Consider the following 21,057-nt stretch of genomic DNA (forward strand, 5'->3'; position numbering starts at 1 on the left):
TCATCTACGACTAATGGATTAATATGGAAATAGAACAAAAAGACCCCCTGGGTGCCGTGTTCTCTCTTATCAAAAGTGCAGCAAAACACAACAATGAAACTTTAAAGTCTCAGGGCCAAGGGGAAAGGCACTGCCGAGTATTAATAAGACACTGCCTTCTGTATTTCTCGAAAAAAAAAAAAAGTGAAACAAATACATATGCTCTTTCAAAAGACACTGAAAATTAGGAATTAAGCCGTTTTCCCCTATCAACAGGATCATTCTTTCCCTTCAGGAGTGTTTGATGCTTTCATTTTATGACCGCACTCCTAAAATAAAATGGAAATGCAATGACACAGGAACAACAATGAGACTTTGACCACTGGCATGTTCAGTGGACCTTAGCTGACCTGGGCCTAAAGGAAGCCACCGTTTTCAAGGACCCTCTCTTCTAAGATGCCCAGCTCAGCTGTACAATTTCTGTTGGTTTCACGCTTCAGGAAGCTGACTGTTGAAGAACTAGCCTACAGAATGAGAGTTGAAGTTATTTGCAATCCCTAGAAGATGAAAAAAAATTGGTATATGAAGTTATCATGTTTTATTGCTTTACAACATGGAACCACAGAAAATGTAGCTTTTTTGACATTGACCAACAAAAACAAGTTGACCAATTTAAAGTATTTTTTTTTAAATTGAGCAACTAAAAGTTGGCACTTCAACGCAGTTCTGCTCAAGAAACATGTATTATTATTATCAATGTTGAAAACAGTTGAGCAAAATGTATTTTCAGGATTCTTTGATGAATAAAAAGTTCAAAAGAACAGCACATCTGAAATAGAAAGTGTCATGTGACACTGAAGACTGGAGTAATGATGCTGAAAATGCAGCTTTATCAACACAGAAATAAATAGCATTTTAAAATGTATTCAAATAGACAACAGTTATTTTCAAACTGTAGAAATATTTCACAATATTACTGTATTTTGGATCAAACAGTTGTTTACAGGCAGCTAATAAAGACCATGGGCAGGAATTATGCAAAATTGTTACAAACCTACCCTGCGTTTGTGCAGGAAGTAAGGCTGGAATTACTGACGACTCGTTTTAGACAGAATCAGTTCTTTCCTTTGAGAGACAATAACTCCATTTATCTGCACTTTGATTTTTGAGGGCAGCTAGTTTACTAGTAGTTAGCTAAAGTGTAATCAGTCTTTTCAGAATCAAATTAGACCAATATACATTTTTATTTAACTGACTGATAATGCTGGGTACACACCAAAAGATTTTTTTACATCTTATAAGATTTTCAAAATGTGATAGACCACAAACATGAGGACAAAAAATCCTAGATTTAACCGTTTTGCTCCTATAGTGTGTGGTGTGCCATGATGTGACAAAGACAGCACACCACACCACACACACGAACAGATTTTCAACCAGTCTCTCGACTGTGAACAAATACAATCTCGTGAGACTACAGAATAAGGAAAAAAACTAAAACAAAAAACACTTCAGAATAAGCATGGCAGACGAAATGCAGGAATACATTGTGATGATAGTGTTTGGAATGATTTTCACAGAAAAAAAACCCCATTGTACCCAGCATTATATAGAACCTTTTATACAGAAAGATATTCAATCTTTGTTGTCTTTTTATTCTTTGTTGGATTTATTGTCTCTTTAGAAAGAGTTGTTTAATCCCTTTATAGAACCTCACTGAACCCTTAACACTCAGCTTCCTGCAAGAGTGTGAGTGTGTGTGTGTCCATGTCTTCCATCATCTTGCTTTCTGATTGGATATCGTTTCGTTTCACGTGATAACCTCCGTAGTGTGCACGTGTTTGTCCTCGGGGTTCTCCCCACACATCAAGATTTCTGATCGTAAATATTATTGAATATTGAATATTATTGACGTTCTTCCGAGCAGGTTCGACACTCTTAACACACTTCCCACCAAGGGAAAATCTGATAAGATAATCTGTAGAACCATCAAGATAATCGGGACATAGCTAGGATTGTCGGAAGGGGGGAAATCGGCCCAAAATCAGCCAGATTATCTTTTGGTGTGTACCTAGCATAAAGTCTTGAAGAAAACGAAATGATATGAGTAACTGGTAAGACTAGTCAAGCACTTCCTTTCCATTCATCAGTGTGAATTAGTCACACTCCATATAATGTTGAATTGAAAGTTGGAGGAATTTACTAAATTGACTTGGCAAAAATTGCTTTTTAAATTAACTTTTTTAAATTAGTCATGTGATTTTCTTTTAACTTAATCTTAATTTGACTTCCTTACTATCAAATCTGAAATGCATTCTGCATTCTTTTTGCGCTTTAAGTTCCAATTCAGTAACCGATTTGGAATTTAAAATGTATTCTCAATTCAGTTCTAAACGGAGCAACTTTACTTAGTTGATGTGCCTTTTGAAGTGTTTCACAGGCCTTAAGTCTGTCTGGATGAATCTCAGTCAGCCACTGCGATGCTTCCCTTCCCTTTGAAAAACTGCTTAAGCTCAGTCTGGTTTTATGAAGATTGTGAATGGACAGCATTTTTTTTTCAGATTTCGTCTTGGCCACTTCAGGACTTCCTGTGTAACTTCGGCTTCATGATCGGGTCATTGACCTGGAAAACACATCTTCTCCTGAGTAGCGCGTGTCTCAGACTGACTAGTTTTCCTCCAGGATTTGCTGCATTGATTTCAGAGAAGTTCCCCGCAGCATCCCCACGCTTCATGGTCGGGATGGTGTGTTTCTGATAATGCACAGCGATTGGCACCAAACATGGGACATGGCATTTAGTTTGATAGCCAAAAGCTCGATTTGGGTCTCATCAGACCAGAGATTCTTCTTCCATCTGGCTTCAGAGTCTTCCTCATGCCTTCTGGCGAACTGCAGCAGAGATGTCATCTGACATTTTCAACAGTGGCTTCTCTGTCACTCTTCCATAAAGCTGTGACTGGTGAAGCACCCACATGACAGTTGTTGGATCCAGTCTCTTCAATCTCAGCCACTGCAGCTTGTAAGTCCTTCATTGGTCACCAGCCTCTTGCTCTCAGCGTCGTCCTTGCATGGCCACTCAGGTTGAGGACATCCTTCTCTAGGTACATTGACAGCCATGCTCTTTCCATTTCTTAATTATTGATTTCACTGAACTCCAAGGCCAAGGGCTAATCAATGACTTGTATCCATCACCTGCCTTGTGCTCTTCAATAGTTTTTTTTTTTTTTTCAGGCTCTGCAACAAAACCGACTCACCAGAAGTTGAGTATTGAGCATCAAGTATTCATTTTTGAATCAATTGAAACCCTCAGATGCTGCACACATGACATACATTTAATAATTTAAAAGTAGCTTTGACTTTAATATTTTCATTTTAGTTCAAGTCTAAGAAATGTGCTCTTTTAATTTTTAAATATTTCTATTTATAATTATTTTATAATACACAATATATATTATTTTAGTTAGTTTTATTAAAGTCGCCAAGGCAACATTTTTTTATTTTCAACTACATTTTTTTTTTAAGTTTTTCATCTAATATTTATATTTTGAAATTAAAAATGTTCTTTATTTAAACTAATAAAAAACGTTTTCCAGTAATAGGGCATAACAGTGATTCTTTACAAACCGAATCAAATTAAGAAAACCCAGAAATAAAATGAACTTGAATGATTGATCTTTAACTCAAATAAACCACACAAACTTTTCCAAAATATAATATTTTGTGCTCCAAATAGCATTCAAGGCATGAAATGCCTAGTTTTTCCTCCATTAACAGATAAACAAGCACCCAGATACTGGATTTTTTTGCGTTTGTATTCAACAGTGTGAAACTATTCATGGGTCAAAATATTTCTTCGACCAGTCTTTAGAAATCAGAAGGAAACTGCTGGAATCCCAAATTGGCTGAATATGATTTTTAAAAAAACTAATGCTGTAAAACATGCAATTAACCTCATAAATGAGCACATTAACATGACTGCCCTAATCTTAACCCTAACAAAGATGACCACAGATGTACATTCATTTATTGAAAAAAAATATAGAAATGATAGCTGAACAGAACTCATTCAATAAATCTCTATCCAACCATTAATAAACATTATGGTCTATACTTCTTTATTTTGATTGCAACTGCAAAGCTGTGAATGCATTTGTGCAATTTAGGTCCTCCTCAGAAGCTAGTGCAGTAAGTTTGTATAATTGATTCTTTTATTTTTATTCAACAAAAATAATAGTACACATGAACTTGATTGAGCATGACTGATATCAAGGTTTTTTTTATTATTGAAGTAAAAGCTCCTTTACAGAATAAACAGGGACTTTTCTACTCAATAACATAGCAGGAAGTTCTCAATGTCAATAAGGAATGTCAACATCCACATGAATGCTCATGCAAAAAAAGTTGATGGTGGTATCCCTGTTAAGCATTAGCTCCCAATCCATCCTTAGTGCCTAAATTGATCAATTTAACTATGTTTTTATCAGGTGCCAAAATGCACGGAGGAGCTCGGAGCAGAGTTATAAAAAAATAATTATATCTTGACGACAAATCAAAACAAAAAAACAAAACACAGACAGAAATCTAATGTTGAATGACAATGTGTGATGATGTACAACCTCAGAAGCATTGCACAGCGCATATTGAATTCAAAATGTATAGTCCTTATACCGTTCGGTTAGGTTCAGTATTGAGAGTACTCCTTGGTTTGAAGTTTAGCAACAATGCGCTCCAGTTGCCTCTTAGCCTCGCACTGAGGGAAGTTGCCCATTTCGTAGTATTGTGGAGCGATTTTCACCAGCCTACAGGAAAAGACGGTACACAGAATGTTTACTAACTTTTTCCTTTCTTTGTTGCAAAAACATTTACTCTTTGCCAACAATGCACAAACAAATTCTGCATTTGCATGTTTTAGCTTACCATTCGGGTTTTATATCAGTGCAGGTGCGGATGTAGTTCTTGGTGGTCAGCACAAACTCATTGTAGAGAACCCACTCGGGCTTGTGGTCCAGTACGGTGGAAGGGTGCAACTGGACCACCTGGTTGTCCTTCACTGTGAGATAGTGGCCGGTGCGCTCCAGGTGAGCAACCTGATAAAACCAGACACGCAAATGAACAAATAAATCAACCACAAGCAAACCAAATGCGCACACACTGACGTTTCTTCAGGCACCTACACAGGCAGTGTGAGGATGTCGAGATTAACCCGGGCAATCAGTCTCAATAAACGGCCGACTCAAACAGAGACGTCGGGAATGCAACTCCCGGTAATTCGTACACCAAGGTGCAAATTTGTCTCACCAGTAAAGGTTAATGTTGACAAATATTTCAATATTAATGGAGTAATTCAACTAGTCAGGTCACTTGTTTCAGGTACCCCCTTCCCGGAGAGCGACTCGATAAAAGCGTCATTTATTTTCGCTACGTGGGACGAAAATTGCCTTGATTTCTTGTGTGCATTAAATGGTCACACTTTGATAGAAAGCCTTGCATTACATTAGCAAGCCTTAGTGATTCTGCATTCCCAACAGACACGGTATCTTTTAATTCAGACAGAGAATAAAAGGAGAAATCAAGCTCTACTTTAAAACTAGCTGTACTTTAGTTTAGGATTAAAAAAACTAAAGTGGACTAAGTCTTAAATAAACCCTTCAGTCGTAAGATCATCCAAGGCTGTTCTATTATAAATGATCATAGCTAAAGGGCGTTACTGTCTTGGCACCACTTCAGCTGTGACTATATTCACTATACAGAATTGTTGATATATATTTATTTATTTTCATCAGGGAAGCAGTAGTACTTTGTAAAAGAGTGGGGAAAAAACTTAATCAACAAAGATGAGAAAATTGGGTGCAAAAGCATTGGCGTCTGAGAATTAAAAAAGAATATATCAGTGAGCCAAACTAGATATGAACATTAAAAAGTAAGATCAGATGTTTTATCAGGCTATTATTATTTTTCTATTTAGATACCCATGCATGGCAGAACTACTGAAGTACATTTCATTTGTACAGAGAGCCTGGCCTCTCTCCATTGGTAAGCGTTAAATTCCTTGTAGGCGGGTACTCTGAAGTTTAAAACTATTGGATCTGCCCAGAGCCACTCTGGGTCTACCGTAACCAATCGCTAACGTTTGGTCATGACGAAACTTCAACTCAAACTAGCGCACGACCTCAACGTTTTCAGTGATGAATTTTGAGTTTAATCTTTCAAATGATATCTACTTGTGTGACTAAAATGTGTGATGGGGGAAAACGTGCCAACCGTCCCAATATCAGGACAGTGACAGTTAACAGGTAAAACAAATGTAAGTGAATATTTGAAGACAAACACACCTGCATGAAAAAGCCAGTGACTAGAGCTCGGCGAATGTTGATGTAGTAGTCTCGGCTGGTGAACTCTGTGCTGCGTCGTGGCAGGTTGAAGCGGTCCATGATGCGTGAGAGCTGCTGCCGCACGTTATCAGCCGACATCAGTGAGCGGTAGTTAACGAAGTTATCATAGCACCACTGCACTGACTCGTGGTCTTGGAATAGAATAGTTACACATTAAAACCAGGTTAAGGGCAACATACAAGCAGACCTGAACTCAGACCAGCACTGCAAAATCATCTATAAACTAAATTGCTAATTATGCAGCTTGTCAAATCTTGAAGTCTTTGAAATCTGTCATTTTTGTGTGTAACTTTTGCAGCACTCACGTCACAAAATGGACTTGCTAAAAAAATCTTTTCAAAAATTTTTCCAAACACTTTTCCATATCTGCTACTGGCGGGCTAAACAAATTACCACCCCAAACTTAAGCCATTGGTTGAGCCAATGTTGTTTGTTCAAACAAAGCGTCTCAGAACCACATTCTTGCTTTCGTGGGAATAAACCTTGCTTGACATCAGAAATGTTTACAAATCACCTTTTAAAATGATCGTCTAACAATAACAGAACAATATATACATGTAGACTAGAGTGTTACTAGGAATGCAAGAAATATTGTGATCATACCAGCTATTGGCCCATATTGTTTAGTTGGAAGAAATGCAACCCTCAGAGACCCAGAGAAGCAGAACAGCAACATTTGTATAAAGCATTGGTTCTCAAAGTGCGGCCCGCGGGCCAATGGCGGCCCGCGGAAACATTTCTGGCGGCCCGCGATAACATCTGATAACATTTGTAAAACTGTTAAAACTGTACATTGCTTTGGAAAAATAATTTTTCGTTTAGTGGTGTTTAGCGGCATCTATAGGCATAAGCGGTAATTACGACCGATCGCACTTGACCTCTCACTCCCAGAAGGCATCAACGGAACGGTTGTCTGTAACGTTAGATGGATATGATGGAGCGAGAGCCAGGGCGGGAGCCTGGCCCTTCGAGAAAAAAACGTCATGTTAGCGAGGAGAAAAGGCAGTTTCAAGATAAATGGACAAACGATTACTTTGTCGAACCTCACGGGTCGGATAAAGCCGTTTGCCTGATCTGCAAGAAGGTAATTGCAGCAGAGGAACATCAGAGGAATCGTGGCCAACCGAAAAGAGCACCACAAATCCCATTGCAATTCAAATCCCATTGCAATTTAAAAGGGTAACGTTATGTTGACCAAGTAATCAATATTCAGTGTGATTTAATGACAAGCTTATTAATAGCCTCGTTTCCATTACCTTACATTTTTTTATCTAATTTCTGATCATACATAAAATAATAATACATTATTCGCAACTACTTTTATTTATGTGAACTCATAATAACAATAAAACGTTGTGCTTTTGTCAAATAAAATACAACAATGCTTAAAAAAGTGTCAAAAAGTCATAAACAAAAATCTGAAAATTCGTCGATATTTAGGCTACTTTTTTTGCGCAGCAGTTGGTGTTTCAAATTAAAATTTTGGTGTTCAAAAAGACGTTTTGAGAAGTGTTTCGTTTCAAAAAGACAATAACCGTTCATTTTTCAATTACGGATTAAAATAGATAGATAGGCTAATAATAGGGCAAAACATTTGCGCAAATCTGTAATGGTGCTTTCACACCGGACGCGAATAGCGCGTCAGGCGCGAGTCATTTCAATGTTAAGTCAATGCAAAGACGCGTTATGCGCGTAAAACGCGTGTAACGCGTCTTTGCATTGACTTAACATGGAAATCACTCGCGCCTGACGCGCTATTCGCGTCCGGTGTGTGGGTGCAGTAATAATGGAAACGCGACTGACTGCACCCACACACCGGACGCGAATAGCGCGTCAGGCGCGAGTGATTTCAATGTTAAGTCAATGCAAAGACGTTTACGCGCGTAACGCGTCTTTGCATTGACTTAACATTGAAATGACTCGCGCCTGACGCGCTATTCGCGTCCGGTGTGAACGCACCATGACAGGCAATGATATGATGATATGCATGATGATGATGACTTGTTTGGTAAGCTTCTATTTTAAAAGTTTCTCTCTCTCTCTCTGTCTGTCTCTCTGTCTGTCTCTCTGTTTTCTCTCTCTCTCTCTCTCTCTCTCTCGTACTTGAAATGGACTGCACACAGGACTGTTATATCCAAAATTTGTCTGTTGAGGGTAGAGAACACTAGGGATTTTGTTTGAATTGCAATTTTTCTCAAGATTTTCACAAGTTTTGCCAGGTTTAGCCTCAGTTATAAATTAAAATGTGTTTATTGCAGTAAATTTAAACTGTAGAGATGCAACCTGGTCATTAAAATTATTTCAAATGGGATTTTCTCTTCAGTTTTTTTTTTCTTTTTCTCCCCCGCCCCTTTGGCGGCCCTCAGTTCAATGTTGGGTTCCTAAATTGGCCCTCACCTATCAAAACTTTGAGAACCCCTGGTATAAAGCAATTAAATACGTAACCTAATTGTCATTAAAAGTGGGTAACACGTACTAGAAGCTGACACTAGAATTGACCACAACCACCGTTTTTGTAAGGAAAAATAAAACCGCATTAAGTTAACTGAACAATTTATCTATTAACAAAGTATTTAACATCTAATATTTTTCTTATTTTACTTCTATATAAATACATTAAAATGTCAAATACTGAAATTTCATGATTTTATGGCAGTACACTTACTGTTTGAAATATATTACCTTTCAATTACATTTGTGTGCTGAATTGTGTTGTGAATACAAAACTTTTCACTTTAACTTTGTGTATTGAAAAACAGTGGTGAAAACTGTTTTTCAACGCGTTATACCCCAATGCAAATTATGCCTAAACAAAATGGTTTACCAATGGCTTCCTTATGGGGTGAAAAAAAGTTGTATCATGAATATCAAAGGTTTGGTCTCTAAATGTTAACTGTAGAATCATGTTTCTGCTAATTTCAAAATGTATGTAATCTGGTTCTAAATTAAAGGGTTTATACAATTTAAACAATCAAATTCTCTGGACTTTTTCGTACTGACAAATTAAAATGCCGTAACATGAAACTTGTCAGCATCACATGAACACAAAAATACTCTCATGATTTTTAGAATGTTTCAAATAAGCACTGACAACTAGATACCGAGTGAGATGCAAGAAACCCCATGAGAGTTTGAGAAAATATGGAAGCTAAAGTGAGAAATGAACTGCACATAATTCGCTGTGCCTTTCAGAACAGTTTTAGTACCATGGTGCCTCGAAGGCACTGATTTTGATGAAACAAATTACGATTTTCAGCCACCTACAAAAACAACCTGAAATTAGTTGTAATAGATTTAGGCAATTAGGCTAATTAAAAATGGGGGGAGGGAATCATTTCACATGAGTATAAGATGCAAGTGTATGTGTGTGTATACGTACTCTGTTTGAAGGCATGGTAGACGTTGAGCAAGGTCAGGTGGTCCCCGTCGATGTGGGCAAACCTCATTTTGGACTCGTCAGCTGCCTTCTTGGCTTCGGTGGGACGCACAAAGCACTGTGGGACTAAACAAGGTTGGTATGGGCCCCAACATAGCCGCCCATAGGGATGAGTCAAGCGTTCACCCAGACAGGACAAAAGGCCTAGTTCTGAGGCTAGAGCACGGCACAGGGTAGACTACACCAAATGGTAGGACGGGGTGGGGGGAGAGCTTCTGCTTTCGGCTTTTCGTTTTGCCTTTTTGGAAGAGAGAAATTATTGCAGTGGAAATTAAGCTAAACCTGTGGCCTGAGAATTTTTCTGGGGGGACGAGGTCACTCGACACAGTCAAACCTGACTGACGTTCATTTAAAATACATGCTGCCATTTACACAAAAAATACTTAGGCCAACATTTATTTGAAATGCATTTACATTCGTTTGGATTGCAATTTTAAAATGATTAAAAAAAAATGTATGAGTTCATTACTATTTTTTTTTCACAGTACATGTAAACAATGTCATGATTTTTTGAGTGCAGAAAGCTTACCCGTTTCATTTATGACTGATGAATATGCGCCACTAAGTTTTTAATTAAGATTAAATAAAATATATATATTTAAGTTCCTTATTAAATTAGTTAAAACAGAAATCAAAATGGATGTAAATTTGATATGCAGTTCAAATACATAAATCTTAAATTTAGTCCTTAAAAAAGACTTATTTTTAATATTTTAAAATATATATTTTTCTTTTTTTTTTAAAGAAAACTGAGGTTCATATTTTTTATTTTAGGTTATATTAGACCTGATTTGGAACCCATAATTGTTTGAAGGGTTACTCGGGTCAGTTCAGATCTGTCAAACAAAGCTTGAACCTCTAAAGCGCTAGTAAGCGATAGCTCTTAAGCCAGGGCTGTCCAAAGTTTGTCTATTAAAATATATTACGTGACCCGCCACGCATAATTTACAAATCATGCAGTTTCACAATATCAACACAAGGTGACAGCACTAAATTTTTGGCCAGGTGTAGCAGAACTGTGAGTGAATATAATTTAATAACTAACAAGTGCTGCCATTTCCATTGTGTATGAGAAACATTAAACGCGCCAAAAGCGGATCAGCACTACTTGTTTGAACCGCACCACATAGATTATTTATTAAGTTTGCTCTAAAGTCACGCTGCGTTGTCTTTTGGTCAAATGAGTTTACTCGCTGGGCACAACGCCACTCTCGATCATGCTACCGATAAACAGCATATTTGACACCATTTTCTATACCATTGGGAAAAACTGACTGTATTCACCTGAATACTCAGCAAAATGGGCATTTTGACCATTTTTTTAAATGTATTTGACCGTTTAAATGCAACAAGCCACGAAAAATAAGTCAATTCGGTACTTGTGAATTGTTTGAGAGGCGGCTTTATGTGAACGGCACTTATATAGATCAGTGGTGTGTGCGCTTTTGGTGTGAGCGTGAAACCTGTGGGAATTACTAAAATTATGCGCAATACAAGCCGTATTCAACAGGGGCGAATGAGACGAGTGAGTGAGAGGAGGGTTGTGCGTGTCAATTCACTGTCGAAGGGAAGAGAGCGAGAACGTGCAGCTGGGATTGGTCAATACTGTAGAAAAAGTGTATTGGAACCATTTCAGATATTTGAGTATCCACACGTATCGAAATATCGCAACACTAGTTTGGACACCCCTGTCTTAAGCGGTTGTATCCTATGTCCTACTCTCCCCCACCCCTCTGCATCACAGACATTTAATAGCTCAAGCACCATTCTGATTTAGCAGTCTAACAGTGCGACACATTAAGAGACTTGACTGTTTGCGAGTCCTTCCTTTGAGAGTCGTTCTATATAATGACTTCAGCCAAGCAGCTAAAAGCATAAGCAGACTGTTTATGCAACCATTATGATTAACTTGGTTGGCAACTTAAAATTGTGGATATGTAGACAATGAAACAGAAGACTAACATCTTTTTGTCATTTCGTTCTGAGCATTTTCAGACACGCTTCTAATTGATAATGAGTGAGCTACAAAGCATTAATATTTCATAGTCCGTTAGATTAAATTTCATAGCCATTCTTCTCTAATAATTCATATGCAGGGGTCATGTGTGTACATGAGCACATACTACCTGATAACATTGCGGTGATGGACAGGATCTCATTGGAGCAGTTGAACTCGCAGCTGGCGATGACCATCTTGGCCAGCTGGGGGTCAAGAGGGAACTCAGCCATCATGGAGCCCAGCTCCGTCAGGTCACCATCATCATTCAGTGCGGCAAGATAGTTCAACAGCTCCAGGGCTCGCATCAGGGTCTCAGGAGCTGCCAGAAAAATATGATATTACAATACAATAATAAACTGGGACATTTTTGTAAAATGCCATGAGTAGTTGCCAGGCTGTTGGAGGTGTGCTGAGTAGGTGTGTGAGAATGACAAAAATGATTTTTGTTGAACAATAATTGGACAATATTTTGTCAATTGGACCTTATAGTTAGGGTAGTAGGACCATCTTTAATTTGTGAAATTATGAAAACTAGGCACATTGTTAAAACAACAATTACAATATTATAATAGATGATACATATCACTCATTCTAAACCCAAGCATGAGCAAAAGTAATATGGGATACTTGCATTAGCTACATTGGAGGTATATAAAAAAAAGCAACATAAGAGGCAAATGAAAGCCATCGGTTTGCAGTAAAAACATTGTGGCTGTGGTCCCCTGGACAACTACTAACTTTTAATTCAAGACAAAGGGGGCTAATTTTTCATCTGACATGCAAGCAGTTCCAAACAGCAGCGCCACTAATTCAATTATAGGGAGGAAGCTCTACTTAATGCATCAACACTGGTCACACACCAACAAATTCAATTACTGACCTTTGGCTCTAGAGAGTTTGGCTCTAATGACCAGTTGCATGTTAACTGAAAATTAGCATTGCCTAAGGTTTGGAGAAGTTTGCTGAATAGGATGAAAGACTGTCTGTCTTTATCAATGAGTCAGGAAAACTTCATTTAAAAAAAGTGCAGCGGTCAGTTTGTTATTATGAACAAGTATTGATCTCGTATATCAGAAATACTTTTTCTATTTGTTTTGAAAGGATGTAGCATTTGCTCGTGCTAAGGCAAGTAATCTGTTTTGGGCAATAATTAAGTATAGATGCCATGCAGTGAGCCCGCCTGGAAAAGTAATTTACGATGCGGACACCACATCAGAAATGAACTATAACAGGGAACGTGCCGGTGTGTTAACTGAAGGCAAATCAATGAGAAGGAAAGCTAAAAGGTACATTAAAGTAAGGAAAGTTTAAGCGAGTATTTGGCAAATGGCTTCCATCAGCCTCATCCAGTGCCACAAATTCCTGATGTTTTCATTTGGCCTCTTGTGTGCCAGATTGAGTGCATCTAATCCCATGCTTACTGAACTCAGGTAAACAAATACATAAGCTACGGTACCCTGGGAACTTCAACTAAACGACCTATATTAGTTTCAGCATCATCCAAAATTATTGCTTTTTTTACATTTTAAATATATGAATAAACAAATAATATATTTGTATTTGTGTGTGTGTGTGTTATAATTTAATTGTTACATTGTTTTATATAAATGAATCACTAACTAAATTTTAATTTGACATTCACTATACTGCGGAGATGGTGATTCAGCATCGTCAACATCTTTGCAGCTGACACGGAAACTGAAAACACTAGTTCATTAATAAATAATTAAAAAGTCGTCTTGCTCTTTTTTCCAACATTCATAATCATTACTTTTGCCGTTGCTTTGCAGCAAGCTTTGTGCGCTTTAGTGCAGAATAGGCTATATTACGCCTGTATATATTAAACGCTCATTATGGTTTAGTATTCTCCGCTGCAAATCTTTAAGTAATTAAACTAATATAAATGTGCAATTAGTCGATTAACGACTTGAGGGAATGACTACTAGTCGACAAGAAAAATCGTATTTGTAGGCAGCCCTAAACGATACTGAATATTGTCTTTTATATTACCCATCATACATTTAGTTAGGTGGTTTTAAGTAGTCAAATGTATCAGTATTTCAAGAAGTAGAAAGCTTCAATAAGCATTTTCAGGGAGGCTTTAGAGATCTTTAAGGTCATGAACCGTTCAGAAAAGATGATGAGCCAATCACAAGGAAATGTTCCAGTCGTTACTATTCAACGACTACAAGTCTGGTCATCATGCAGTTTTAATGAATTTCCACATCAGTCTTCATATAGCATAAAAGCAATTACACGATCAAAGCAAAGACTCCGAAATATCAGACCATTTATGTGAGGAAGTGTGCTGCCCCATAACACAGAATCATTTTATAGTATCAGACACTGAGTAACAAACTCAAAACTTTATTCTATACCTGGTGGGTCCATGAAGTCAAAGTGCACTAGGTCATCGATACCAAGCTTCTTGAGCTGTAGCACCACAGAGCCCAAATTCGACCTGAGAATCTCAGGGTATGTGTTATCCTGACAGGAGAAATGCAGATAAACAAAGAAAAAGGAAAACAAATTAGCTGATGCTTTCTATTAATACTCTCAAGTTGCAGCTCCTGAGGAAATTCAAACTCATTTAGCTGATATGGACATTTTCCATTTGTACGTGTGTACAAAAGAGAGGCTAGAAGTGACCAGAAGTACTAAAGACTTGTGAAGGAACCAGTGTCTGGCTTGACCACTGAGTCCATCTGTTGTTTGATCAACAAATGACCCAACCAACATCGCTGGCATATAATCAAATCGCTTCCCAGAAGCCTACAGCAGTAATGATCCGTTACACAAACCTGCATCTCAGTCTTGTAGGCCTTCTCGGTGTAGAGTCGGAAGCACTTTCCCGGGCGCGTACGTCCAGCACGGCCGGCTCTCTGCTGGGCTGAAGCCTTACTAATAGCCGTTACGAGCAGCGACTCGACTCGAATACGAGGGTTATACACCTGTGCGACGAGAAGGAAAGAGCTGTGTGAATAATAAATGCACACCATTGCACCACAGCAATATGCCAAAGCGAAGCCATCCTTCATCTCTGACTGGACTACATGTATGACAGCAGCAGCTGGGCTAGGGAAATGTCAGCAGAATAAATAACAAGCTTTTCCATCTCGAGTCACTGTCAGAGCCCCGCCACTGGGTTTATCTGGGGATTTCAGAAGCAAGAGAAACAGATGATGGGGTGAGATTAGACAAGTGAGGCAGAGAAGAGAAGACTAACCTTTTGCTTGGCAAATCCAGGATCAATTACAAACACCACGCCATCGATGGTCAGGGACGTCTCAGCGATGTTTGTAGAAACCACAACCTATGAGAGGAGAAACATTACGGTCAAGACTGAGATCAAACTGACCAAACAGATATTGACCAAAAAATAAATAAAAGCAAAACTCAAAGTCCATCTACTTTTTGAACAAGTTATACTAGACACTCTAAAATTACCTGGATGACTATGCATAACATTTCTGAAGAAAGGTGCTTGCCTGAGGTAAACTCACTGCCACAATGGAACTTGGGTGGTTGACAAGGGGTTGCTATGCAGATAGGTTTGTGTTCTGAGCGTTTAAGTACATCGATATAATCCAAAAATGTTATAATTGCTACTAAGAAAGTTGCCATGTTGCTATGATTATCTGAATGTTTTCAGAACATTGCTTTGCGGTTGCTATGGAGTACGGATTAGTATTAAGTATGTTGCTATAAAAATGCAAAGATTATCCAATTTATTTTTTGAACACTGCTATGAAGGAATGACCAAAAGGAACAAGAGTTGACACCCTCAAGACTGTACAATATTTCTGCTCTCTACACATAAAGGCAAGTGTGATGAGGGCAATATCACAAGGGTTGTAACAATTCCACAATTAAATTCAGGGTACTCTATTTTTAAAAATCCTCTACAGCAATTTACTTGTGTTGAGTACTCGTCAAAATACCGGAAGTGATGCATTCCGCAGACAAGAATCCATTAACCGTTGATCATATTCTAAGGCTGCACATTTAAAAAAAACATACTGTAGCATGGTGCTATTGTAAATTCACAAAGGCGATTGCGATTCAATTAAATATTTGACCTGCAGGTTTAACAAATATTTTAATATTAATTATTATTAGTTTAATATTAATTATTTCCACGCCTGTAGGTTTCGTGCGTCTCAGATTGGCACCGTTCACACAAACACGTCTCAAAATAAAAGTTTAAACCCTTACTCTGAGTTTAAGCTACATATTTTGATGTATGTAGCCATACATCAAACCATAATTGCTCGCTTTTGATATTTTATTTGTTTTATTTTATATTTTAGACTTCTGTACTGATCTGGCCAAACAAAACAAAAAAATCTAATGAAAAGAAAAAAATTATGTGGTAACGAGAGGGGGTGGAAAAAAGGCACAAAAAAAAAATCAGTGGGAATTAAATCCTTAAAGACACTTCAGTGAGCTGTCGCAAGCTGGAAGACTAATACAACCCTACAGGGGAGTAAGGCAACAGTTGCTGCAATCAAGTCAAATTGGGAGTGTGCTGGCTGAGCCGGACTGCTTTCCGCCGAGCAGCCCGTCCAGACATATTACTATTGCTCTTTTTGGCGGCAAGATACATGTCTGTGCACAGCATGCAGCCATCTTCCCCTCCCTGGAGAAGCACACCTCTAAGAAACTGTATTATTAATGCCACGTCTCGCTTCTTTGCTCTCTCGGTCCCTTTACAGTACAGGTGGCCTTCATCATGTGTGGTATAGTGACATATTGAATCATCTTTGAGCTAGAGACTGTGGACTGTCTTTGATACGCTGAGATGACAGTGTCCAAGAAGAGAGCTAAAGCTTCAGGAGAGCTTTATAACACTGCATCGGCAACTGGCACAAGTTTTAAAAAAGCCAAATGGGAGTGTCATGCATCACACAACGAGAAACCCCAATGTGAGTCAAGTAGGTTTAAGTCTCTATAATTTTAGAAGGTTTTGCTTTGTGTTCAATTCAAAACTATGCGAGTGGCCCGAAAAAAAACTGAGAAGCCCCAGAGCTGTAGAAGGATGTCGTCATTGACAAAAGAAGGTGTACATTCATAGATAACAATAGTTTGGAATGTTGCTCGCATGCAAGTCATGGATTAAATGACTGGAGAAGTCTGTCGTGTCACCGGAATATCAGGTTATAACCAATTTATTAAAATTAGCAAGATCAAAAATAAATCTTGAAAAAATACATTTAAGAAAATGAAACATGCATGGATGCATCATTCATAATAAGATTAAAAAATGAATAGGGTAAATGTCCATTTCTTACTAAATGAGTATGATATTCTGGTTCCTAAATATGGCTCAGGTTCCTTTCGATTAAAATCAATGGGATTTTTGCACCTTTTTCTCAAAAATAATTCAATGTCTTGCAGCAATAGGCACATAGTTTGAGTTATAAATAACGCATACAGCAAAAAACAAGCACTGAAGTTTTAATTCATTAGGTTAGGGATGTATTTAAAATCCTAACCTTAAATGGGAGCAATAGTATTATAAGTGCTTCCTTTAGCACGCTCCATTAAAAAAAGTTTTTTTCTATGTATATTTGCAAAATGCAAATTGAGTTTCATAATTTCTGGCCTCTATTACTAACAGAAAACAAATAATAGTGAGAAAGCTTAAATATTTCATGTAATTCAGCCTCCTCAAAATGCCTTTCAGGCACTTAAGTCCTACTTTTAAAAGTGGATTTCGCTCTAGCCACAAAATGCTTGGCTTCAAAAAGTGTTTTTTTCTTTTACTCCATTCATGGAGCCTTTGACCTGATGTAATTCAGCTGCTGAAAAGAATCATCTACCTATATATTCATAGAAAGGCCGGGAGAATTTGCTGAAAAAAGGCCATCTGGAGTCTGGAGACTGGGGGCCACGACCCAATGACCACAGAGCGTGCTCCTAACAGACCACTGAATGACAGCGGGGTCCGGAGCGCTCCAGACATATGATAAAAAGAAATGAGGGTTCCTAACCAGTCTGCATCCTTTCAGAAAATAGGGCCACCTGGGAAAGACCTTTGAGATGAAATATATTCCAGAGTGGTAGCCATGGAAATTATCAAAAGGTGAGCACCATTGGAATGAATTTCACAGCAAAAACACTAAATGCATTACAAGTACTTAGTCATACTCATTGAACCATGAGGTGTTGAGAAATTGCATCTTTTAGGAAGCAATGATCCATAAGCAAGTGGTCTGGAAAAAGGTTGGCGGGCTGACTGAACAAGGCTAATACCAGCAACATTTCACTTGAATAAGTGCAATTTCAATTCTCTCGAATGAGCCTCTCATTCAATGTTCATTTTTGGTCAAATACCTCAAGGTAGAGACACACTACATACCCTACTGGTCATAAGATTGGAATAATTAAGTCTCGTATGGACACCAGTGGTTCACTTATTTGATTAAAATTGCAATAAAAAAGTAATATTGTGAAGTATTTTAATACATTTCAAAATGTAAATCCTGTGGTGACAAAGCTGAATTTCAGCATTATTACTCCACTCAAGAAATATAATAATATTTGGGCAACACAACCCCTCCCGTTCTGATCAGGGGATCGCTTCAGTCGATTTAACCTGATTTCTAGGTTAAGAAATTATTTTACCTGATTTCTAGGTTAAGCGCCAGGGCGCGAAGAGCCATAGGTTCGTGCAGTTGCCGCAGCACAACCAATGGCTGCGCTAGACGCTCACTAGATGTGTCTGCTGTGCAGCTGCACTGCGTTTTAACCTGTTAATATAACCATTCATATTTTAAAGGGCGCCTATTATGGAATTTTGAAATTTACTTTTCATGTAGTGTGTAACATAGATCTAAGTGAACAAAAACATCCTGCAAAGTTTGAAATATGAAAGTGTACCATATATAAAGTTAGTCTTTCAAAAGTAAGAGTCGACTCAGTCATTTTTATGAATCGTTAGAAGGCCGAAGCTTTTTCTCTGACTAGATGATGTCAACTTGTCAAGTTATTTGAATACGATACGCCCACTTATTGCGCTCCAAGGTCAGGGAAAATATCATGGCGACGAGACGCTGTGTTCTGAAGTGCGACTCAAAAGCCAACTGTTTTCATCTGCCCAAGGAGGAGCATTTGAAGACTAAGTGGCTACAATTCATATATACAACTATACCACAGAAGTATAGTCCGAGCCTTGTGCTTTGTTCGCGCCATTTTGAAGACGATTGCTTTTTAAATGCAATCAAACTTGGATTCGCGAGCCGCTGATATTGAAGGAAGGTTCAGTTCCAAGTGTATTTGCATCAGCTTCCTCCTCCGTATCACAACCTGTAAGTGTTATTAATAATTGTTGCATTTATGTTTTATGTAGCATGCTTAATAATTATTTTGTTTGTTGTGTAAGCACAGTTTAGCTTCTAGGTCTTCAATGGCAATTGTATTGAGATATGTGAAGTAGTGTTGTCACGATACTACAATTTCTAACTTCGATACGATACCTTGAAAAATATCGATATTCGATACCATTTTCGATACCACAGAGAAAAAAACTGCCACAATATTAAGGGGGTATTTTTTTTTATTTAAAGCTAAATATAACAAGTCTAGAACATGACAATGAGGTATATTTTACATGAACAAAAATGTCCTGAGTTCTATCTGTTAATATTTTTTAATTGGACCAGGGCTAACATGACCCGTTGTATTTGTATAACCTACTGTAATCAAAGATTAAAATATAGCCTACTGTAATAGGCCAAAACTGTTTTTTTGCTTTTTACTGTAAAAAAGCACTCAACAGTATCAAATTGGAGGATAGAGTGTCAGTAATGTATAATAATAAGATTAAACATTCAAATTTTAGTTAAAGGCATTTCATTATTGAATTCGGAGATGCCATTGTCTAGCTGTCTAGTTTAATTCATATCTGTGTAATCAAATTGATGATAATCGCTAATGAAGGCAAATTGCAGAATTAAATAATAATTTTCTGAATAAAGTTAAATAGGCACAAGTTAATTTACATTTGACCACAGTTAAACTTGTCGGTTTACTTGTCAGTTTACTTGTCGGATTCCTCAGTCAGATTATGTTAACTAAGAATTACGGTGAAAAAACGAGACAACACAGACTCATATCAACAACAATACTAGGCCATCTTGGTTAATGTTTCAGAAAAGTTAAAATGAGAAGAGTTACAGAGTTTCGTTTAGGATTGTTTTTAGCAGTGGGGAAAGGTCTGTCCAAACAACAAACACCCCTGATGCTGAGCGTAGCCTATGCTTGCTAAATGGTACCCCTGGAGCCTGTTCCTTAAGTCTGTTTTCACCTATAAAATAATTTAAAAAAATGAGTGATGTGAGGGATTATTGATTGTCAAACAATCTTTTGGGTGCCCGCAGCCCGCTCGCAGTGTGAAGCGCGTGTCTGCGCTATTCTCTGACATACCCGCTCGCAGTGTGAAGCGCGTGTCCGCGCTATTCTCCGACATGCCCGCTCGCGGTGTGTATCGCGTGTCCACGCTATTCTCCGACTCCGACTCGCTCGCGGTGTGTTTTTACGCGTGTCCGCGCTATTCTCCAACATGCCCGCTCGCGGTGTTCTTTATCAATCAACCAAAGCCAGTCGCGGGGGCGCCGCCCTCGCCATCTTTCCATTCACTTCACTTTTGCTATTTAACCAGAGCGAATGAGACGAGTGCGTCACGTGTGGTGTTTGTCAACGCGCCTTTGGGGAGAAGTGAAAGTGAAAGTTTGGCTAGTATCGATACTTCGGGAAATTAGTATTGGTACCGTTCAGATATTTCAGTATCGATATTTATCGAAATATCGATATTTTTGACAACACTAATGTGAAGTGTTTGTCGTTGTTTTCGGAGTTGTCTTAAAGAATAGAGTAATACCTCGTAGTAACGTAACTGCATTTTTTTTTTTTTTTTTGTAAAAACGTTATGTTTATGCATCGGGCTAATGCAAACAAAGACTGATTGTGCTTTTACAATATGAACTCTGGGCTATGCTCGCTAACGTAACATTAAATTCATTATCTTATTTTTAGTTTTTTACTACAAACTACAAAGCAGTGGACTATAATCATTATTATAACACGATTTAATTGATAAAAGCATCATTGTACTCCATGTTAAACGATAAGTATTATCTCTGTAAACACTGCTGGGTCATCTGACCAATCAACGCAGATTAGCGTCGCGCAAAGGAGGGGTTTGGAAAAACGAGTCGTTGAACGAATCATTTGGGAGTCGGTGAGCAAAT

The 21,057-nt window shown here is 38.1% G+C and overlaps 1 protein-coding gene across 2 annotated transcripts in view; it reads right to left on the minus strand.

The window, feature by feature from the left end:
- Positions 1–4,239: 4,239 nt before the first annotated feature.
- The window catches only part of dhx15 (DEAH (Asp-Glu-Ala-His) box helicase 15), a 46,963-nt gene continuing 30,145 nt past the window's right edge, over positions 4,240–21,057 (minus strand). For both annotated transcript variants that reach the window (XM_079596508.1, XM_079596507.1), the window contains exons 7-14: positions 15,033–15,119; positions 14,608–14,757; positions 14,185–14,293; positions 11,934–12,125; positions 9,751–9,873; positions 6,312–6,502; positions 4,897–5,066; positions 4,240–4,778 (exon numbers count right to left, since the gene is read on the minus strand). In XM_079596508.1, the coding sequence (XP_079452634.1) occupies positions 4,661–4,778; positions 4,897–5,066; positions 6,312–6,502; positions 9,751–9,873; positions 11,934–12,125; positions 14,185–14,293; positions 14,608–14,757; positions 15,033–15,119 (1,140 nt within the window). In that variant the 3' untranslated portion in view covers positions 4,240–4,660. The remainder of the gene's footprint in view (positions 4,779–4,896; positions 5,067–6,311; positions 6,503–9,750; positions 9,874–11,933; positions 12,126–14,184; positions 14,294–14,607; positions 14,758–15,032; positions 15,120–21,057) is intronic.

This window comes from Phoxinus phoxinus, assembly GCF_949152265.1.
Source record: "Phoxinus phoxinus genome assembly, chromosome: 2".
Lineage (NCBI taxonomy): Eukaryota > Metazoa > Chordata > Actinopteri > Cypriniformes > Leuciscidae > Phoxinus > Phoxinus phoxinus.